The sequence below is a fragment of the Cotesia glomerata genome, linkage group LG3 (genome assembly GCF_020080835.1).
Source record: "Cotesia glomerata isolate CgM1 linkage group LG3, MPM_Cglom_v2.3, whole genome shotgun sequence".
In the NCBI taxonomy this organism is placed as follows: domain Eukaryota; kingdom Metazoa; phylum Arthropoda; class Insecta; order Hymenoptera; family Braconidae; genus Cotesia; species Cotesia glomerata.
This window is the reverse complement of record NC_058160.1, coordinates 23,588,152-23,604,859: the sequence shown is the minus strand read 5'-3', so window position 1 is coordinate 23,604,859 and position 16,708 is coordinate 23,588,152. Positions and strand designations below refer to the sequence as shown.

The following is a 16,708-nucleotide window of genomic DNA, read 5'->3' as shown; positions in this document are numbered from 1 at the left end:
ACCATTTTTCTAAACATTGAAACACGGGCTAACCGTCAATCCGCCTTTTTGTCTTCTTTGTTTCTTCAATTTTTTTTATTTTTTTTATCTATCTACAGTAAGCGAAGGATTAGAGACTGCGAGGCACCGACTTGATACGTCATGTTCAATCTTCTTATTTTCAATCGATAATCTTTTTTTTTCTTCATTTTATTTTAAGAATTTCAAGGTTGAAAGGCATTTGGCAAATAGATAAAATTTTTATATTTATTTATTTGACTCAAACTTTAATTAAGAAAATAAACTTTCTAATTTTTGAAAACCAAAATATTCTTGGCTTAATTCAACCTTTTTTCTGATTCATTTCTTAAATCTTAGATCCAAGTTTCTGAATAAACTCTATACTAAGTGACTATAATGGTTATAAAGTTATAATATTAGGATTATTTGGTATTAATTTCTGCAATTATAAATTGTTATAAATCTTTAAATTTTAACTATTCATTATTGTTAATTACTCGTTACTGACCGATACCAATAAATTATTCATATGTATCATAATAATGTCATCCTTATTTAAAGTACGTTCAGTTAACTCAAACTCTTAACTATTTAATAAACTCTTATAACAAACACCTAGCATAAGTTAGGTTAAGAAAATTACTGTATCCTTTAATCTGTAATCTAATTTTGTTATTCGGCAATTTGCTTTGGCATAAAAATAAATAAATCTAAATCTAAATCTTTTTTTTCTGAGTAAAAAAAAAACATGACACATTTTTTATCTATCAGGTAAAATATAAAAAAAAAGAGTTTTATAGATAAAAATTTTAATTAAAAATTTATTGTTGCTGTTACAGTCACTGCAAAGCGCCGCGAGGAGAGCAGGCACGAGTTGTGCAAACTGTAAAACCGCAACAACGACCCTTTGGCGAAGAAATCAAGCCGGCGAGCCGGTGTGCAACGCGTGCGGCCTGTACTATAAACTCCACAATGTAAGTACCCATATAATATTATCTATACATATGTATATAAATAACATATCCACAAACAATACATACGAGTACTCGACAATTAATAGCCGTCTATAAACCGTAGCAAGACTCTAAAATAAAGCAGCCCAGAAACTTTGATAAAATCGCTTTGTTCATCGACACTGATTGCCATTCTATACATAGTGTAGTGTAGGGCGACTCGACAAGAGGACACAAGGAATATTATTGCAAGACTGAAGAATTATTTACCGAGGGTTGCTGCTTTCAATCCCTCTGGAGAGTCCTTTGGTTTGGTTGTTGTATCAACAATTAAGTCGCGACTGATACGAGATACGAGGGAGGAATCGCTGACGGTGGACAAGAGCGTGCTCAACGGCGTGTGACACAGGAAGCACCGGAAGTGAGCTCCAAAGCCTTGTCGAGAGCCAATGTACACCCACGTAGACACAACATATATGTGTATAATGTATGTGTAATAAATAAACACACACACAACAAGGATTCTCATGTAATTTTTTTGAATCCATTGTCGTAAGTCTTTGTATCCTCGCGGCTCTGGAAACAGTTACACCATGGCTCGATTTCCGTCAAAAGGAAATTCCCGTATCCTCTTGATGTCACCCTGCTACAAGCTACAAGCTACAAGCTGTAACTATAACACACATGGAAGCTGTGTTCCCATCAGCTTTAATGCTAACGACAATACGCTCGCGACAATACAATAGCAACCCGATACGATAGTTTCGTTGCCGAACTAACACAGGACCTCTCGACCTCTTACTCTTCAATTTTCGTAGACATTGTAGCGACATATTCATGAATTGCCTTGTTCTTAACATAACATAACATAGCAAAGTAAAGCTGCCGACATTTTATTGGCATCGGCTAATCACCGGGTTTAGTTACTTTTTTAAAAACTAAATTTATATTTTTTGTACTTTCTATTCGGTATAATAGACTCGTAACGACCCCTGGGCGGTGCCTATCCATTACGCTTGCTTGCCAACCAAAGGGGCTCCCTTCCCAGGAAGTCGCTCGAATAATTTAATGATTACTTCTTCTTCGGGACAAAAACATTCGAGATTTTCGACAAATGAAAAATTGCTTTTTTTTTTATGTGACATGAATTTTTTTTTATTGTACATTTATTTATTCAAAATTTAGATCATGACTTTAAGTTACAGTTCTAACTCGATAGTAAAATCATCCGAACAATTAAATTTTTTTATCTTCTTCAGTTTTTAATTTTTATACAATTACCTTTTACTTTCTTTATTGGATAAAAATAATAATTTTGGTATTATAAAGATCATCACATTTTTTTTTACCAAACATTAAACTTTTCATTTCCAAAACTATCATTTTTTCAAATTTCAATTTTATTTACTCTAAGTTATTTTAGAAAAAATATTTTTTAATCTAACTTTTTTCGCCTCTGGGGGATACCGAATAACTACGAGAACATTAACCCTTCAGTACCCACGTTCTTTTAGTGTCTCACTTGCACTGCAGCGACATCCTATAAGTTGAATGTTGTTGCGTGAGAAAAATTCTTATAGCGAGGGTACTGAAGGGTTAAAACTTTGAAAAAATTTGTATATCTACTTGAAATATGTATGAATGTGATTTATAAATTTCAAAATAATCGCTTGATTAATTTTCTTTTAAAAAATTTTCGAAAACTATACCTAGTGGTGCATCAAAATATTGTTCAAACTTATAATAAGTAATTGTTTTTTTTTTTATTTTACTTATTCGTACTATTTATCCAATCAAATGAAAGTATATCAGTAATTACATACAAAGTGAAGCGCGTGCGCACAGTAGTCGAGGATTAATTATCAGCGATCGCTAATTGGCTCGGACTTGGAACGCATTCGTCAAGTCCTCTTCTCTTTTCTCTCTTCTCGGTTGGTCTTTTTATAAGACGTTTGGTACACGTGTCTTCTTTAGCTTCATCTCTCATTGCTCGTGTAGCACAGGGCGAGTCCTTTTATTTTACAACCGGGTAACTTGCTGTGGATCACATGTAATGGGTACACACCACAACCACGAGCAATATTCATGCAGTAATCGTTCTAACAAACTCACATTGTATCACACAGACACACAAACAGTGGGCCTCTGTGTTTATTTGCACTTGCATCGGATTCTAATCGCCTCGTAAATCTTATGCTCAAAATTTCTCATCCTACTCATCTCCATCTCTCAACTCGTTATCGCCATTTTTATCTCCTCCATTCGATTTTATTTATATATTTTATTCATCAAGATAACAGGACATATTTATAACTCACCGTATATATATATATATATATATATATATATATATTTACTCACAGTCCTCGTAATCGTCATACTCATGCTCCAACTCCAACTCGAACTCATGTTTGACGAAAATTCTTAGCATAAATTATACACACACGTGACAATTAAACCAGAACAAGACTAGAGGTTACTTTTGTAAAAAAATAATATTATAATAATAAATAAAACAAAGTTAAGGTCTGCGCAAAGGCCAGCCCAGACACGTTTCCCGGTAATCATTAATTAAGCGGACCGCGGGCCCCCGTTGCTAAATACTCAAGACACGGAGACAACCCGACGAGGAATAAATTCTCCAAGCCATGATTTCAAGCTTGTAACGACTATAAAAATATATATGTACCTATACCTTGCATGAGGAGGTGGAGAGATAAAATACTAGACTGATTTGGGTCAAATTAACCCTCGTGTCGCCTAAACCTGTTACACTTAGCCACGATTTGATTTGCTAAATTCCGAACCTTTAATCTGAAATTAGAAAAGTCTATGTTATTATTTAATTTTTACTTGCATTTTTACTGGCATTTTATATTTTAGGCACGGATGATGCCGTTTTATTTTGCACACTTTTTGCAAGATCTCAAGATTGTCGAGTTTTGTGTTATAGAAGCTAGTGGCTAGATTTTTTATGTATGTATCGAGAGGTAGTATATTATACTTTTCATGCAGTTCAACAATTTTTAATTTATAGTTGTTTGAACCTTTTCAATTTTTCAATTTTTATTTTATAACTTAATATCTCAAACTTAACACTCTAATAAGGAGAAGATTCAACAACTATGCGTCATCTTCTGGAGATTTTCGATACTAATTTTTGTTAAAAAAATTATAAAAGAAAATCTTTTCAAGAGTCGTGACTACTGACTAGAAATAGCTGCTTACATCGTAAAATACCAGTAATTACCATACTTCCCCTTTTGTTGGGGTCAATAAATATCCCTGGTTTCTTTTATTGCTAATTATTTTTTTCAAGACCCTAGAAGTTAAACGTAGGCTCGTTGCTAATGAAAAGTGTGGACTGAAATGGCAAAAAAGTGGTGTCGTGCCGGAGGACTATTTTAAAAAAGAATAGTATAAATTTAAAAGTCGCCACCACTAGCAACAGAATGTCACCTCCACCTATAACCCGTTTAGTTGTTGGTTTTGAGTTTGTGACCCCGGGAAACGGATATGTCGTGACGGGAGACGGCTTCTGCTGTATCTGTATCTATATTTGTGTATTTGTATCTACATTCATATTTATATTTATGGATAATAATACGTAATACAGAGAATAAGTAAAATATGTATGGGGCTTTTGACTTGCTAGATTTAAAGTTAAACATTGTAGTTTTTTTCACGATTCAAATGTGTAGTACAAGTTGAGCTGAGACTTTGTTAGGAATTTATCGTGATAGCTTTTGAGGGTTTAGAGGTGATAATTTTTAGTTTTTTCCTCAACCTTATATGAGGTAAAAGGACCGTAAGGGAATTTTATATTTAGAGATTTTAGATACTAATATTTTGCATACTTTGGGAGAAAAAATAAGAGTGAAATAAATCTTTAAATAAAAATAAAAGATATTGAAATATGAATTATTAAATGGAAGAAATAATCAGAGTAGACGATAGAGAAAATAGATTTTTATAATTAATAATGAATTATTCATTTAAGTGAGGTAATTAGTCTATTGAACGCATGAGTAATAGTAGTAGTACCAATATTAATTAAAATAATGATAGCAGTTTAATTAGTGATACGTTGTAATAAAATCACTTGAGAATATTTTTATAAGAAAGATATTCAGATCAATTTTTTTAGTTTTCAAAATATTTATTTTGTTCTAACGGTTTTTTTTTTTTTTAAATCAGGGAAAGAATTGATGCTTTCTATGTTAATTTCTAAATTAGGCAACTAACATATAAATATTTTTTTTCTCAACCTGTAGTCGTGAGAACAATTCTTCATAGATATAGTTTTAAGTTCTACAAAAGTGAGACGTAACTTATGTCTAAATAATTTGTTTCCACCGAAAAGGTAATTCTAGAATGTAGACTCAGGCCCATGTAATTTTAGTTTTACTTTTTTCAGTATCTCTGATAATTATGAGCGGGCTTGAGGAATAAATAATTAAAAAAGTCATGACAAATTATGACAAACATGTAATAAATATAAAAACTCGTGTAAGGTTTAAATAATGATTTTATTCCGAGAAACGGTCTCGGATTTTTGTGGCTGAATTTGAGTTTTTGAATATAATAAAAAAAAAAAAAAAAACAACTAATACAAGCGAAAACTAACTCCAAAGGGTTTTAGATCTAGTGTTACCTATTCCTATTATACATATATTGGCTATTATATATGCTATACTCTTGTTCCCTCGACCGTGATCGTGTGACCCAAGATTTCTCGGAATTAACAAAACCTGCGTTGTCTCTTCTTCCGATCTGCTGTGCTGAATCAAGGTCACTTGCCCAAAACCGATAATTTTATAGATATATTTATAGCACTGCTTTTAATTTTTTAAATATATCAGTTTTATTTTGATTATAAAAAGAAAAAATAAAGTAAAATAGGTAAAACGATATTTTAAAAACTCGTAGGTCATGCAAAGTGACTTACAGAGGTTGAACGGTAGCAAGCCGGCTGGTTTGTCTGATCAGAACGTCGAGATCTCAAAAGTGCAGAAAGTCCTAAAATTATGCGTCTTATCGGACAATCAGAGTGCAATATATACCGTAAAGTATATATGTACGTATAGATATAGAAATGCATACACGAGTTTCTCAGTAGCAGCTATATTTATCGTCTCGTACGCGCGAGCTAAGATCAAGACAGGAAGCATTGCGATTGAGATGATATCGAAGGACAAGAAGCTTCTCTGTTTCATCCCAATCTTCCGTGCCAAACTTATTCATTTTTATTTATTATTATTTTTTTATCCATCATTTTAGTTTCAAACTTTAACAAATATTTTAGTAAAATTTTTTTTAGATCATTTTAGTCGCCATTAAAATAAAAAAAAAAAATAGTGTTTATTGTCTTACCGACTGTCTTCTGTCTCATTTCAAAACGCAGTAATTAAAATTTCTTAGATTTTTAAGAAATTTTTCTTACATGAAAAAAGTTTACACTAAATTGATAAAAATTTGACTACGAAAAAAAAAAAAATTTGAAGTACGAGAATCATTTTGAAGAGTTTAGAAAAAAATAGAAAAATTTTTGAACTGAAGTTTATCTTGATTTTAGTTTTAATCCCAAAAGTAAATTTTACTTGATTTAAGAGTTTTTTGTCTTGATTTTCATGTTTCAAAGATTTTCCCTTTGAATCAATATAATTTTTTTTTCAGTATAATATTAAAAAATAAAAAAATAAAACAATACAGGATTAAAATTATAAAGTTGCCGTAAGGTAAAAGACCCCATGGCACTTTTTTTTTCAATGAAAAAATGTTCTACTTGGAATAAAAATTAAAAATTTTTTTGATCTAAAGGTCTTAAAGATTAGAAATAATATATTCATTATTGACATAAATGATTTCATTAATTGAATAAGTACCAAAATCAAAGAAAGTGTCAGTAATGGGGTCCCCGCCACTAATGGGGTCTTTTACCTTATTTTGAAATTTGACAATCATTACACAGTAAAAAATTTTTCGTCAAATTTAACACAAAAATTTGTTTTGATGACTTTTTTTACACAATCTGTGTTGAATCAACATACTAAAATGTTAAATTCTACACAAACATTTTTACACTTTACACAATGACGAAAATTTTTTTACACTGATAGAAGGATTTATTTGTATTAAAAAAATATTTGTTAATAGTTAACAAATCATTTATTAGAGACCATTTTTTAGTATCAAACAAATATTTCTTAGTATTTAAAATGATTTGTTTGTATTTAATAAATCAGATATTCATTTATTAAATATTAATAAATCTTTTTAAATACTAAGAAATATTTGTTAAGGACTAAAAAGTGGTCTCTAATAAATGATTTGTTAAATATTAACAAATATTTTTAACTATAAACAAATCCTTCTATCAGTGTACTGTGTATGTTTCATAGTTAAATCCTGGTAGAGGAAGGAACATCAAATATCTAACATTACACGATGCATTGTCAACGGAATGTGCAATTATCTTAGACGAGTGAGGTGATTTCATACCAAACTTTTCCACATATGAATATTAACAAACTAAGCAGAAAGGATCAATTAAAGGAAGTAGAAGAATACATACGCTGAAGCATTAAAATTTGTATTCCCAATACCTCGTGTAAATTCGCCTTTAGTATCGAGATTCTTGACGCGTAGAGCATCGGAAGCTAAAGAATTTTTTGCGGATTTAATATTTTATTCAATTGTCAGCTGGGTAATAAAAGTGAAGGTGTCCTAAAAGCATTTCCGCGAATTTATCGGAAAATAAAACTAAGAATGAAAGGTTTTAGCAAATAAACAATCCATCGGGAGGAATAAAATATTTATCGAGGCAGTGAGCAGTGGGTTTACTATTATATTTATATTGTGGATGCAGGAGGTGCACAGATGTGCATCGTCAATATCAAAGGACACGGCATCGATAATCTGAGTGTGGTTTAAATATATATATAAATTTGTGTATATATGTATATAATAGTATTCGAACGGCGTGCGGTTGCATCGTGTGTGACCACATCAATCGCCGACTGGAGAATATTTTATTTTCTCTCTCAAAATCCTTAGTGTCTTTCGTCTTTCACTTGTCCCTTAGAGTTTTATTTTGTTTATCCAATTTTAGTGTTGTGTAGTGTCCAGACATGCATCCTCTATATATACTATATACTATATATACGATATATACCAACTACTCGTCCACTTGCTGTCTCCTTCGTTTGCACCTCGCGCATTTTGGACACCCGCGGATGCGCCCCCGTTCCCATTAAAGTATCTCATTGTATTCAAATTAGTTAAATCCTCCAGCGTGCCAGACAAAAGCTCCCAAAGAGACGCCCATCCTCATCAGGCATCACTGATATATTCTATATATATAAATAAAATAAACAAGAAATAACGAATAACGATTATCCTCTGTGTCTTTGTCATTCACAATCACAAATAATCAAAAGTTTCGAGTTTATTGTTTCTTTTGCTTTTTTTGTGCCGTGGGAAATACTTTTATTATTTTATTCAAATATTAAGGAGTTTTGTCCTTTAAGGAAATGTCAATTACTGTCATTTTTTGGCACAAAGTCATAGATTAATGAATAAAAAAATATATATAAATATTTTAAATAGAAGCCAAATATCTCAATGGATCTATCATTATCGCAAACTTTTGTTCCAAAATCATCAATACGAATTTCAAAAAAAAAATTGTAGAAAGGAAAAATATAAAATAGGATTTGTTAAAAATAATTTTCAAGACATGAATGAACAAATGAAAATAATTAAAAAAAAAACTCCAATTGGGAACATATTGGTCTTTAAAAATTTGTTCTTGGACTAAAAAAGTTTTTTTACTCAATTTAAGATTTTTTTTTTTTTTTTAATTAACAGTGTTAAAAAACTTGAATTGAGAAAATAACTTTTTCATTGGAAAACAATTTATTTTTAAATTAAATCAAAAGACATCTTTTATTTCACAGAAAAAAGAAAACTCGAAAAATTATAGTATTTAATGCAACGTGGCGCTTCGTGATGAAAACTGGAAAAATTACAGTTTCAGATTGTAATTATTACAGATTTTGTAAGAATTATATTGTAGAATGTAATATTTACATTGAAAGCTCTGAATATTAAATTAAAAAATTGAATTTAGAAAAATGTTATTTCAAACTGTAATTTTTCTAGTTTTGATTAAGACCGGACCGATTTTACATTTTATCCTGTAATTTTTCGAGTTTTCTTTTTTCCGTGTTAAAGGTACATGATTTTTTAATTTAAAAAAATTGTACTGTAAGCTTCAGAAGTAAATACTTAACTCAAGAACATCAATGTTTTTGACTTGAGAATATTAATTTTTTCCCAAGATAAAAATAGTTCAAAATGAAAAAAAAATTTTCAACCAAAAATTTTATTCCTTGATTATATATTAAAGTCAATAAACTTTTTTTAAACTATTTTTTTAGTTCAAAAAAATTTTTTTTTCTTGTGTAGTGCTTAAATGTAAAAAAAAACTTTGAAAAAAAAAAGTTATGAAATTCATAAAAAAATCAATTGGAAGAAAAGTTAGAAAACTTTTGAAGTTTTGAGACCTTGATTGTTCCAATTTATTTTTCAATGATCAATAAGACCGATTTGAAACTACACACCCTCATTTCATTGAAGCGAGACATATATTTTAAGAACTACTTAATTGAGGAGCAAGAAAGATGTAACGCGTAGGTCGTAAATAATTACGATGCAGAAGTTTGTAAAATATAAATGCACATATTTTATTTTATGGCTCTAATATATGGATGTGCCGACTAATTCGACAAATTTGGACAATTGCATAATTCCAAAAAGAGTCATTGACCGCGTCTGGAATACCACATTAAATGCAGTAGCCGAGTAAGAGGAAAGACAAAATGACCAGAGTGCCAAGAATAAGGAGTAAAACGGGAGGACAGATAAAACGCGAATGACAATGTAATGCCAAGTGCGAGAAGCTGACGTCGGTTGCAAGCTACTACATATAAAGAAAATATAAATTTTTGGCGGAGTGCACCAGCAAGCAGAATAAGAATGAGGATAATAACCAACTAAAACCAAAAAATATAAATAAATAAATTAACCGAGTAGAGAGATTGAGTTTAGTTAAAGTTTAAGAGAAACATACGTATATCCTCTTATTACTTATTGTTATGTTCTCGTTGTCGGTCGGTCCTTGTCGTTTATAATACCGGGAACCATTTCCCCATGTTGGCAGTTGCGTCACGTCGCGGCGACTACAAAGTCCCGCCGGACGATACACCAACTATCCCTTTACATACTTTACTTCTTTCTTTACATTTCTCTTTCTGGACAATAACTTTGATAACTACCACACTAGGGCGTTTCAATAAATTTTTTTTACAATTTACTTATAAAACAATAACCATCAATCTAATAATTACTCAATTACAATGTTTCACTTTGTTTTTACAATTTTACGATGATAAAATTTCAGCTAATACTGAAACTAGAAGATTCTCGGTTATTTTTTAAATTTTATTCAAAAATTAAATGATAAAATATTTTTTTTTTTATTTGAATTTATAACTTTTCTTTTTAATTTTTACGTCGATTTTTTGCATGCCTTAAGCGCGAAGCGCGCAGGTATGCTCTACTCTCGCCTAAAAATCGTGATTTCGATTAAAACGTGATTTTCATAATTTAAACGAAAAAAATTATGGATAAAAAGCATATTTTGAAATAAATAATAGTAACTACAGAACACGCTAAAAAATTTTTCTTATCGCTTAAATAAGATTTCTCAGAAAAAACTCGTTTTTCTGATGAATTAAATGAATAAGAGCGTGGTATTCACGGGAGCACTGGGCTTGATAACACCACAACTTTGTCAAAAATCACTTTCACGATTTAATTTTTTTTTGTTTTATTCCTGAGGAAGTTTGTCAAAACCCTTGTGAAAATTGCATGTCAAAATAATTCCGTTTCAATACAGTTAATTTTTTTCGATTGTCAGTTCGGTGACTTTTTCTGCCATATATATTATTTTTCATAAACAGGATTGAAATAACTATAAACAAGCAGAAACTATACATACATGATGGTATAATTACGAACTGTTTTATCATTTGTTAAAATTTTTCTTTAGCTCGACCTACAGAGGGGATAATACTACTTGCGGGAAAATTCAAATTAAAAAAAAATAATTTTTGTTATGATCTAAATAATTTATGTATGACATGAGCGCTTAAGGCATGCTCATTTGGATTTTCTAAACTTTTTTTTAATTTTATTATCATAATTTTGGTTAAAAAAAATGTTGATACTAGTCAGCTGTCTTTTAATTTAGCATTGTAATCTTACTCTTAATAATTTGCTTTTATTTTTCTATACTAATAAAAAATTTACTTGAAGTAAATAAGATTTAAGTGAAACAAACTTGTACCAATAACATCACATTGAAGAATTAGATCACTTTGAATCAAGTAGAAAAATTCTTGAATTAATTACAATTTACTTTAACCAAGAACACTTTTTTAATTAAAATTTTTTTTTTTTATTTTATTAAAATAATATTTAAATTACAATCAATAAAATATTTTTTAGAAATTGTGTCTAAAGTTTTTTTTCAATTATTACAATTGAAAAAAAATTTTTTTATATGATAATTTTTGCGAAAAAAATCTTAAAAATTGTCAGATGTCTTTTAATTACAGTATTTTAATTTTACTACTAATATTTTTAATTTCAATTCCAATTAGATCTTTTTTTTTAATAAAAAAAAAGATAAAACGATATCTAATTTCTTTTAACATATAAAATGAAGTTACTTTAGTCCATTAAATCTCCAACACAATATCTCTTTAATTTCGTCTATAAAGTTTCTTGATATAACTATTAACCAATTGTTCAAAATCATAACTCGAAATAGATTTTTTAATTATCCAGCTGATGTCTCTTACATAAAAGCAGATAATTAATGTAACTAATCTAACTTCTTTCCTAGAAAACCGCAGTACAATACAACACTATCATCTCAATGTCATTGAAAACAATTAACAGAGCAGAGTAGATACATCGTTACATATAATACAATATAATAATATATAATAATACAGATTCTGATGTAACAAGCATGCACCCGCGCCTGTCACGGACATTATTTACCGAGAGGGCAACATGCGGACTAGGCACTGCACCGTATACTACCGCGTCTATGGTTAAATATATGCAGTCTTACATATTATATACCATCAGGCCATAAATCGATCCTCGAGTACTTTACCAATCGATAAAACTTTTATACAATATACAACTGAACATATATTGTGTCGATACGAGGACTCGTATTAATCGTTCAGTTGTTCTATTCGCGATTAGCATGTCGTGATTAAACACGTGACAACGAATCAATGAGCACTTTTTAAATACACATTATTATCATTATTTATGTATTAATTCAAGGATACAGCATAGGCAGAATATAATAAATAAATGTTTAATGTTTAAGAAATTGCAAAGACAATTAACAAGCAAAAATCAGCAAATTCTTGGTACCGTACATCGCAATTAATTAATAAATATTACATAGTACAGTCTGTTTAAATCGACAGCCCTCGCTTAATATTCCCCGTCAGAGTTCAGACTACCGACCACTAAGTTTAGTATTAATATTATACATTACAAAAAGTATGAGTATGAGTATTTGAGAATATTATATTACTGCAATCTAACAACTTGCATTCTTACACGCCTTAGTTGCTGCAAAAAAAGAGCCCTTTAAAACGGCGCCGCCGGCGCTTTCCTCTTTACTCACTTGTGTACTCTGCAGTAACTCCAATAACATTATGACAGAGGAAGTGCAATTTGTTGAATTAATTCAACCAGAATTTTAATTCCCGAAAATTTTAATTCATAAAACATTAAACTGAGTTTTATTGTATTGAAAAAAAATTTGTAAAAAATGTTTAGATACTCAAATCGGGAATCGAACCCAAGATCTTTTGAATATAAAAAAAAGTATTCTAAATTGATTTAAAAAAAAATTATTTAACTATGGCAACATTTAAAAGTGTATTTTTTTTAAATTATTTATTTATTTATTTATTATTATTTATTATTTTTTATTTACTTGAAAAAAAATTTACCAATTTATAAGAATTTTTTAACTATAAAAAAATAATTGACCAAATATTTAATAAATGATAAAATTTAACTTCTTAAATTTCAGGAGTTAATTAATGATTGAAAAAAAATGAAAAGAAGTTATTTTATAAGTTAACTCAACGAATTGTTATCTCTAAATGTTCCAGGTTAACCGACCGTTGACGATGAAAAAGGAGGGTATACAAACGAGGAATAGAAAATTATCTTCGAAAAGCAAAAAGAAGAAACAAGGCAGCTGTCTTGGTTTAAGCGGTGTCATGGGTGACATGATCAAGGCCAGCGGACACTTGGATCTTGACAATAAGCCATTCCACTCTGGATTTGGTTCACCCATGGGTACGCTATTTTATTTATTTGTTATTTATATATAATATATGTTTATTGTATATTTAAATTAGCATTAACATCAGAGTGACTCATTCGCGTTAAATATTTAAATAATAAATTTGAAATTGTAATTACCGTTTAAAATAATTTGTAAGCAATAAATTATTACCGGGTATATAAATAGTTTTAATGACGACGGTAATGTCTTGTGGTATATATTACTGTACAATAATGGGGATAATTAATGATTATTTTATTTATTTGGTGTTAATAGCGACGTCGCAACATCATCACACGATGCATCCAGCAGTGCAACATTACATGTATCACTCGGGAGTCGGTATGGCCGGAGGTCTCCATCAGGGATTCGCGCCACCCGCACCACCGCCAATTCATCCGCATTCGCACCCACACTCCCATTCTCATCACATGACCAGCTTACAGGGTCTCCAACTTGCAGCTACGACGAATGCTATGGTAAGTTTTTATTATTAATTGAGAATTCTTCAATAATTGTTACATAAATATTCATTTGTGAGTGAAATAATAAAAGTTGCAATTTTTTATTGGTTCATTTTTGTAAGTGTTATTTAGTACACTGAAAAAAAATTAACTTAATTCAAGAGAAAAATTATTTTAAAAAGTTTCATTGTTTTGAATCGAAGCAAAAAACTCTTGAATCAAGTAAAATTCAGTTTTTGGTGTAAAACTTAAAACAAGATAAATTTCAGTTGAAAAATTTTTCTATTTATTTCAAGACAATGAAGCACTTCAATGATTTTCTTGGCTCAAGAATTTTTTTTTAATCAAGTTAATTTTTATTTTAGTGTTTAATTAACTAATTTAAGTCAATTAAAATTATCAATAAAAACAATCACTGTTTTTTATATCAAATTTGACGGAAACTACAAACAATTTTTAACAAAATTTCGCTTAATAATTTTAAAAAGTTATTCCAAGGTATAAAAATTGACCAAAAAAATCATTAAATTTTTGTATAAAATTTCCAAACTATTTAAGTTAAAACTATTTTGTTTTAGTTCAAAAAGTTTTCACTATAAAAATTGAAAAAATTTCCAAATTATAAATTTTTAATTCTTTTTTTTATCATTAATTTCAATATTCAAAAAAAATATCTTATGAAGTTTTACTTTATTAATTTTTTACAAAACCAAAAGCTTAAAAGAAAACAAAAAGAACAAAGTTGTTTGATGTAAAAGTAAGAAAAAATAGATTATGTTAGAATAATTGTGAAAAAAAAAATTTTTACAAAAATAATTGCCCAAATATTACGAATAAATATTCAAAAAGTTTGCACACAATTTTAAAGATGTTTCTTTGTTGCTTTCTTATGAAAATTCATAAATTAAAATAAAAGCACAATTGCCTGCTATTTAAAGAATAATTTTAAACCACAAAGAATCCAATAAACAAATAAATAAAATACTACCCAGCAAAATTGAAGCAATATGTCCATTTAAAACGATCAGTTATTCTCTCAGCCGGACACAAAGAGTAAATAAGAAACCTCTTTGATCCAGTAAATGTAGTAACGTTTTTTGTTATTTTTATCTGTTGCAGACCGGTTGGAGGTCCGAGTACACATGAATGAGTACTTATGACCAGTAAACAGCATCAGCAGCTTAAGCAGCAGAACCAACACCAGCAGCTCAGGACGCAGCCCACCATTCTGTCATAAGCTTCTTTTAAAATTAAAAACTCCCGATTGGAATCCGTGTGCACTAACACGCCAGATAACTCATACACACACTCTTGGTCTTAAGTTTAAAGACACGGTACAATATAAGTAAAGTCACCAATATGGAAAAACCTCATCCGCGTTTGCAAGCATCTTTCAGTTGAGACGATTCCCGTCGTCCTGATATCATTTATTTTTTTTTTTTTTTTTTTTTTTTTTACTTTTATTATTTTTAGCCCGAGGGTCACGCACCTTTCATTGTTATTATTATTATTATTTTTAATATTATGTATTTAGCTCTTTCATAAATTTATCAGCAAACATCATTTATCTTTTAACTGCAAATAATTATATTAAAAAATAATTATATGGTAACAATGCTTTACGCATTTGAGTTAGATTTTTTTGTAAATATGTAAAGTATACCGTAGGGTTCATCAACCCCCCGGTCCCAAGTACAAAGTCAGCTGTCGTTTAATCGAGTCGTTATATAATATGTTTAACTGTAAATATTAAACATTTTAAATTATAATTATAATCAACATAATAATTGATTATTAATAACTATCGTACTATTAAAATACTTCTATTAATAAATTGAATAATTAATAAATAATAATAATGGTGTACAATTTATTTAATAACGCGTTCGTATTTGTCTGAAGCAATTACGGTATGAAGCCATGGACGCAATTATAGTTTTAATTATTAAATAATTCGGTTTTGTTTTTTACCTCAGTCACACCCTAGAATGTATAAAAAAATTAATATAATTATAAATATTAAAAATATAATTCTATATATAAATAAATATTGAAGATTATTTAAATAATTGTGAATGTAAATTTTATATACACAGATGATTAATAAGTGCACCTCGTGTTGTGAGTTTGCTCAATTTACGTGAATTGGCGAACGTGATGCGAGTAGAAGCACAGAATACACACGTAGGGATGGTATATAAATAAAAATAATCTTTGTCGGTCATTATCGTGCAATTTAAGGTAACAAGTTAAGATTTTTATCGAAACACGACGACTGCTTCCCTCAGCTGACCTTTTTCTCCTCAAGTAATCATATATTTGTCATCATTAATACTTGGCTGACAGTTAATGTTAAATTACTTATCACAGTATGTAAATCTTATTATAATTAATGTTATTATCATTATTAATATTGTTATTAATTTTAACTATGCTAATAAACTTTCAATTTCAATTCTATTCAATTTGTGTGATTATATTTATTCTTTTCAGATTATTTTTGTGATAACGAAATTATTAACGGGAACAGTCGTAGGTGTTTAAATTTTCAGTTTTTTTTTTTTCAAATTCAATTTTTTTTATGAGACACAACTTTTGAAATTCGATTTTTTTCTTTGATTCTTTGCAAACAATGTTTTTAAAATAATTAATAGTTAAAATGATGAAAAATTAGTAGAAATAAAAAAAAAAATACTTTGAATATTTTCTAAAAATTAAAAATTTTGCAGACTACAATATTCCTATGTAAATTTTGTATTTGAAATTTGTGTATCCTAGAAAAAATGTTATTACAACTATAACTAATATTATTTTCATAATTACACTTTATTTTA

General features: G+C 29.2%; 1 protein-coding gene across 2 annotated transcripts in view; it reads left to right on the top strand.

The window, feature by feature from the left end:
• Positions 1-16,418, top strand: part of LOC123261785 (GATA-binding factor C-like) — an 83,023-nt gene extending 66,605 nt beyond the window's left edge. The window contains exons 5-8 of one of the 2 annotated variants that reach the window (XM_044723579.1): positions 840-974; positions 13,232-13,421; positions 13,687-13,889; positions 14,994-16,418. In XM_044723579.1, the coding sequence (XP_044579514.1) occupies positions 840-974; positions 13,232-13,421; positions 13,687-13,889; positions 14,994-15,020 (555 nt within the window). In that variant the 3' untranslated portion in view covers positions 15,021-16,418. The remainder of the gene's footprint in view (positions 1-839; positions 975-13,231; positions 13,422-13,686; positions 13,890-14,993) is intronic. The other variant, XM_044723578.1, reaches the window with a different exon arrangement.
• The last annotated feature ends 290 nt before the right edge of the window (positions 16,419-16,708 follow it).